Source organism: Ochlerotatus camptorhynchus, unplaced genomic scaffold (genome assembly GCF_037179485.1).
Source record: "Ochlerotatus camptorhynchus isolate MF236.1 unplaced genomic scaffold, CSIRO-AGI_Acam_v1.1 ptg000307l, whole genome shotgun sequence".
NCBI lineage: Eukaryota > Metazoa > Arthropoda > Insecta > Diptera > Culicidae > Ochlerotatus > Ochlerotatus camptorhynchus.
Window position 1 is genome coordinate 1,779,069 of NW_027040795.1, and position 7,470 is coordinate 1,786,538.

The window sequence follows — 7,470 nt, forward strand, 5'->3', positions numbered from 1 at the left end:
TAATCCTAAAACTCCTTACAAGTTTCTGCAGTTTCCCTGAAGCAGATGGAAGCATCTTGATATTCTCTAAGTTTTCCTGGAGTGCACACAATTTAACAGAACCTTACTTTCTCGCAGTCTGTTCAAGAAACTTCTCCTTCTCCCTAATTCCTTGGAACTTCTAATATAACTAAACTTAAAGAACGTTAAGCTAGATGAGGTATACGATCCCGCAGATATAACGTATCAGGCGTAACATTTGGAAACGGCGTTTTGATTTTGTAAACAAAACTTGGAAGGCCTCTCCACGCGAATCGAAGAACGCTCACGCAAACCAATACCACTATCGGAAAGGGGAGAATTTCTCCTACCCGATGGTCTTGCGTGGATGTGCTTCGGTTCACGTGCAAAGGACCTTACAACGTGTGTTTACAAAAGTTTGTATGCCTTTTTCAAATATTACGCGAAGTACATTCGTTATGAGTCAGGAAATAATGTATTGTCGGGAATATAGTTACAAAATAAAATTATTTAAGATTTCTTTAAACAATTATTCCTTATATCTTCCGACGGTCACATTACAAAATCTGTTCATGTCAAGATTCCTAACTTTAAGCGGCACCGGTGTGTCGTAAACGTATCGCAACATGACCTTACTCTCCAAATTTATTTCACTGAATGACGCATTCCAAACCCCCGGGTGGGCTGATTGTCTTCCGGTGCTGACTTTGCGTTTAGTGAGTGCGTTGACAATATTGCGATCTAATACTTTGCGTTTAAAGTGGAACCTTATAATGGTAGATCTGTGTATTGACACAGACTTACATATATATATATTTATTTATTTTTTTAAGTTTAAATAATTTAAACTTATTTCTTATTAATTAAATTTAATACCCGACCAGATACTACTATCAAAGTTATTACTATCAACCAACTGATCATTGATGACTGATATTGACATTGATAATCAATTTTTAATTTAATTCCGTTTAAACAACTGAACTTTGGGTGTTTTGTGTGACCGTATATTTTTACTGGCAACTCTGAATGGGTACGTTGTAAGGTTCCTTCTGAATTATTTCACCATGCTTAAATCTGTCAAATTTAATGTCAACCAATCTATCTACTTATTCTCCTTTGTTTATATTCATAATTTTATTTACTATTTGCTTGCCCTATTTACTACATCTCCCTCCTTCTCCACTCTGAATTTCGAATCAGTAAAAAATGCTTAAAAGTTTGAGCAGTAAGACTTTCTGGATTAGAATTAAAAAGTACAGGAACAGAAAACGAAAACTTGCAAATCCAAACAAGGAATTTTATATCGACTGGTTCTCTAGGTTTTGATTTATTGAAAATTAAAATCAGCGGTGATCTAAGTAGACATGTTTTTCTGCGTGCTGAACGTTTTTCATCAAAAGTTTCAAGATGTCAACCTGTCTACAACTATATATTTTTTTGTCACTGTATTAACCTTTTTTTCTCTTTTAGTCATCAAGTTAGAAGAATACGCGATACACAAATTGATCATCAAACCGTTTTGGTCGCTTGATCACCTCTCGCTTTCGAAGATCCCTGGACGTCTTAGCCGAACCTGATGCTTGAATCTCGGAATCTGGCGTGGAAACCATTTCCTCCTCCGGAAGAGTTATTTGCCCACCGTTATCACCTTGAAATACTTCGACGAATTTTTCCTGCTCAGGATGATTGTCAGATGTGATGGATTCAGGCGCTCTTTTAACTTCTCTGATGTTGCGAGCATACTGTATTCCTGTTTTGCTCATGATTACGATTTTGGCTCCTTCCCTGGCTATTACTGTGAATCTTTCTGATGAAAAGGTAGGATCAGTCTTGCTTCTTTTGTTTTGCGCAAGCAACACCGTGTCACCAATTTTAATATTTGATTCCTTGGCTCCTCGAGAAGAATCTGCATAATTCTTACTGATTTGTTTTGTATCTGCATCTTTTTCCCTCAGTTCTGAACGATCGAGCTCACTGCCGCACGGGCCTGACCACATACTGGGGAAGGTACCTCGGTACTTCCAGCCAACCATCAACTCAAATGGAGTTACTCCTAGGCGTGAATGAGGGACCAGCGTATTGTGTCGGTGTACATAGTCTTGCAGTGCAGAACGCCAGTTTTTGCCGTCAAGCTTCGATGCAGCCAACGCTTTAATAATCCCTTGGTTCTGCCTTTCAACTGCCCCGTTGGATTGTGGGCTGAGTGGTATAGATTTGCGAATTTCAACTCCCTTATCTTGCCAAAAGTTAACGAACGATGCACTTTGAAAAGGAGGCCCATTGTCGCTTTGAACGATGATTGGGCACCTCCACATTTGGAAGACTTTACATAGCGCTTGATTTGTACTGATTGCATCTAAACCTTTCATCTCTATCACGCACAGATATCGAGAATACGTATCGATGACCACCAGGAGCTCGCCAGAACCATAATTAGGAATCGATAGAAAATCTATCTGTAAGATCTCCCATGGACCCTCGGGTAGATCCCTGCTTGTTAACGGCAACGGAGGATTCCTTTTCGATAATAGCACACATGTTTCACACTCCTTAACAAAACGAGAAACTTCCTTGGACATGCGAGGCCACCAGAAAAATTGACGCATGATACGCTTTGTGGCCACTTCTCCAACGTGACCTCCGTGAGCCAAACTAAGAGCCTTTTTACGAAGAGAAGCTGGCAAGACCGTTCTATTGTCTTTAACCACAAGCGAACCTAGAACATACAGAGTTTTCTTCTGTGCTTCAAATCCACTAAGTTCTGCTGGCCATTTCTTCGATTCCACTGCTATTCGAACTAGTTTAAGCTCATAGTCGCTTTCCGATTCATTTTCGATTTCACTCCATGTCATCTGCATGCAGCCGGGATCTAGGGCATAAAGGTAATGGTTATCTTCTTCCTGATCAAACGGTAGATCTTGCTGTGTCGCTGGAATCAAACGAGACAGGGCGTCTGCCACGTTATGGCAACCTGGTACACGTTGAATCGAAAAGTCATAAGGCTGCAATCTGAGCGCCCAACTCTCTGCTCTTGAAACAGCCCTTTTTCCCAATCTGTGGCTAGTATTGAAAATGTACTGATTTGCTTCCGCATCAGTGCGAATTGTGAAGCTTCTGAACAGCAGATAGAATGAGAATCTCTCAACTGCCCATACCACAGCTAGGGCTTCCCTTTGCGTCTGTGGGTATCGTTGTTCTGCGGAGCTGAGAACCTTTGAAGAACACGCAATTATCCTAGGTATGCCCTCAGCATTAAATTGAGCTAGAACCGCTCCAAGACCTATCGGAGATGCGTCTACGAATAATTCAATTCGATCATTTGGACTATAGTATCCCAATCGTTTAATGGAACTGAGAGCTTCGTCCTTGAAGAAGTTGAATTCATTTTCCTCGTCGTCTGTCCAATAGAACTTATCAGAAGTGGCTAGCATCCGCAGATGTTCCGTTTTCGTTGCTCGATGTGGGATGAATTTGTCGATGAACGTGATTAAGCCTAAGAAGCTCTTGACCTCGGAACAATTTGTAGGCCTCCTGAAATCCTTGATAGCCGCCACTTTCTCTTCTTCAACCTGCCAGCCTAGTGGAGTTAGAGTGAATCCCAAAAATTTCACGGACTGACTACCAAATACACATTTGCTTGCGTTCAACTTCACGTTGTGATTATCGAGACAAGCACGCACTGCTGCCACATTCTCATCATGCTCTGCCTTCGTCTTTCCAAATATCAGCACATCGTCAAGATAGTTCTTGCAACCTTTACAACCTGCCAACACTTTTCTTTGTAGAGCTTCCTGAAACAAGTCGGGAGCATTACACAAACCGAAAGGAAGCCTTACGCAACGAAACATTCCAAATTCTGTGAAGAAGTTGGTAAGATGTCTGGAATCCTCGTCAAGTTCCATGTGGAAAAAAGCATTTGACAAGTCGATCGTGGAAAACCAATTTGCACCTTCCAACTCTGCAAGAATTTTCTCTAATGTTGGCATCGCAAATGGAGTACGGTGAATGTATCGATTGGGTCCCCTTAGGTCAATGACCAATCGTATATCGTCTTTTCCTTTCGGGATCACTAACATCGAAGAACAGAACGAAGAGTCCATGCCGTCCACAACTGGTTCAATGATGTTTGCGGATACCAGACCTTCCAATCTCTTCTCCACCAGAGGCTTAACAGCTACAGGTATGTTCGAAAATACATTCCTGCAGGGTGGCTTCGTTTTGTCGTAATAAATCTTTACAGGAGGAATGTTAAACTTGGGAAAGATTAGATCCGTACTGATTGCAGCAATCTCTCCAGCCAAAATTGATGACTCGTATGCGGATCCTTCTGTATGGAAAGGTACTTTGAGGCCAAGCATCAGAATACTATATCTCGAAGCTGTTGGTCTACTAAGGAGGGCCCGAATCTCTTTGACGACGTAAAACTTTTCCAACAACACTGGTCTGTTCTCGGAAACGTAAAGATGTGCATCGAATGTGGCAAGGACTTGGATGTGTCCAACAGTGGCATAAGCTTTCAATTGACGATCTGAGGAGTCCTTAACATTGTATACCTCCTTGCTGTATTCAGGGTTCTTGATTAGCTCGTGAAACATTTCTTCAGTGAATGTATTCACTTGTGCCCCTGAATCGATAAGGAAAGTACAGGCCATTCCCGCTACCTTAGTCGTAATGAATGCCTCATCATATTCCTGGAGGTCTGTTCGAATCTAGTTTTAATGCAAACTAATTGGTATTTTCCAAAACGTTAATTTAAAATCTAAATACTTACTCTTTGCACTGACTCTGATCCTGCCTCAGAGTTACTTCTCATGCTATCGTTTAATGCGTCGTGTTCGACACATTCCTCCTCTTCATTGTAACATCGTTGAGAATGTCGTTTAATGGCGAGATTTGGATATTTTGTTGATTTCGAATCTACGACCTGACAGACAAAATACAGTTTCAGTTTCATGTCATGTATATCACATTTATTACCAAATCATGTCTTATTCTTTATTTTATTCATTTTTAAAGATACAAACTTAAAGCATACTTATTATTCCAACGCAGAGTTTAGCAGTTCATAAATTGAATTAAAACTTAAGCAGACTTATTTTTTTTTTTTTTTTTTATAAATGGATAAATGGTTGGGGTTATTCCCCGAGTTCAGTGACGTCGAATAACTAACGCTATTCAAATATATACTTGAGTGATGGGGCTCGCCCAGAATAACCCCCAAATGTAAGTAATTTAATTAGAAATAACTTCACTCACTGTTTCATCTTCAGTTGAGGTATCCTCGGTTTTATCGATGGCCGCAAGCTTCATCGGTTCATCTTCCAATACTTCGGACGCCAGTCGCTTTGGTACTTGACCAACGAGAGACGGACAGGCACGTCGAATATGGCCAATTCTTCCACAGTTGTTACAGATTTTATCCTTGCAGTTGCAGTCTTCTGCCGAATGATATACTGTGTTGCATCGCCAGCATTTCTCAGACGAAGAAGATCGATCCGAGCCCTTGCCTCTGAAAAATCGACCTCGTGGGGCTCGCCAACCTGCTCGTGGCATCTGATTGACTCGTTGATATGGATTCATACGTACCGAATTGCGCTCAGGGAACCTTTGCTGACGATTCATACTACGAGGATATGGTACGTTTACAGCAGCAACTGCAGACTGTTCAGGGGTTCCTCGCTTACGCAAGACGAATTCTTCATTCAATCTTATTGCTTCGATTTCTCGTACCTTATCTACTAGATCCGTAAAACAGCCGTTCCTGCTTAACATCTTCAAAGCCGTCGTGCGTACATCCTTATTACGTGCGTGTTCAGCAACTGTTGAAACTATCTCTTCAAATTCCTTTTCAGCCTCAAATCCACAGAGTCGAGCTGTTGAACCAACTCGAGTAATGAATGTCAGATCAGTTTCATTTGTTTTCTGTGCCATTAATGCTAACTTGCGTCTCATGAGCATAACATCAGAGCCTGATCCAAAATAAGACTTGAGCCTATGCATGGCATTTGAGAACGGCTCTGTTTCGGAGTCTGGATCGTCGTTTTGGGACTTCGTGTTCCTGAATATTTCCAACAGCCGGTTCCCAGCTTTTACTTTAAAAACTGTGAACATCGTTTTTTCGTCTTCAATACCTGCTAGTTTCATGGAATCCATCAGCAGATCCTTCCATAACTCGAATGTCTGTCGATGAATGTCCTCGTCATCCGCCGATTTGCACTCCGGTACGTTAATCGACGCCACGGACAGTTGGTTCATGGATGACAAAAAACGTGATTCCTCTTGAGCTGTTGTGGTAGTCGTATTCCGTGTACTGCTTAGTCTATTCGGGTTATCGAATCCAAACACGGAGTTCTCTGTTGAACAGCCACTATCGGTTACCGATGGGTTCTTGATACTCGCAGTGAGTTCCTCATTTTCCTTCCTCTTCTTCCTAAGTTTCTTCGCTAGCAATGCCGTTTTAGCCTTCTCCGCAGCCAATTCTTTAGCCATCTCTTCCAATTTGTTTTTTTTCTTCAGCTTCGGTTTTGATAGTGGACCGAGCGGTGTACCATTTTCTACAACAAAAATTAATCAAAAACAATCGTTCGTTACCAGAAATTTTCTAATTATTTTTATTTAGTTTTTATTCATCAAAATCAAAATCTATTTCTCTTTTTTTTTTAACTAAACTTTTCTCGGCTATCTAATATTTATTTGCATATGATTTGCTTAACTTGAAAACCAGACAGCCATCTTTTTTTTTTTTAATCGGTTTTTTTTTATTTTATTTTATTCCGTGACCTTTCGCTCGACATCTTTTAAAATTATTACTTTTATTTGAATCGTGACCTCTCGACACATTTTTTTTTTATTTTCGTATTTCCGTGTCCTCTCGCACGGTATAGTAATTTTGATCGAGACCTCCCGCTCGAATAAAACGTGGTTCGTGACCTCTCGCACGACCATTTTTTTTTCAACTCCGTGGCCTCTCGCACGATAAATAGACTTTCCCAGCCTTTTAAACAAATTCATCAAGTATTTTACATTCAATATCTGTAAAACTTTCATAATCGTAATAAATCAATAGTTAGATGAACTATTGAACTTCCTTTTTTCAATTATACTTACCCACCGACTGTGCCATGTCGTAAACGTATCGCAACATGACCTTACTCTCCAAATTTATTTCACTGAATGACGCATTCCAAACCCCCGGGTGGGCTGATTGTCTTCCGGTGCTGACTTTGCGTTTAGTGAGTGCGTTGACAATATTGCGATCTAATACTTTGCGTTTAAAGTGGAACCTTATAATGGTAGATCTGTGTATTGACACAGACTTACATATATATATATTTATTTATTTTTTTAAGTTTAAATAATTTAAACTTATTTCTTATTAATTAAATTTAATACCCGACCAGATACTACTATCAAAGTTATTACTATCAACCAACTGATCATTGATGACTGATATTGACATTGATAATC

General features: G+C 40.2%; 1 protein-coding gene across 1 annotated transcript; it reads right to left on the bottom strand.

Moving 5' to 3' along the window:
• Window positions 1-1,481: 1,481 nt before the first annotated feature.
• On the bottom strand, window positions 1,482-6,492 carry LOC135707300 (uncharacterized). The gene is made up of 3 exons (XM_065229103.1): window positions 6,135-6,492; window positions 1,668-2,056; window positions 1,482-1,619 (listed from the first exon to the last, which is right to left on the bottom strand). The coding sequence occupies exons 1-3, from the start codon at window positions 6,490-6,492 to the stop codon at window positions 1,482-1,484; spliced, it is 885 nt and encodes a 294-aa protein (XP_065085175.1).
• Window positions 6,493-7,470: the final 978 nt, after the last annotated feature.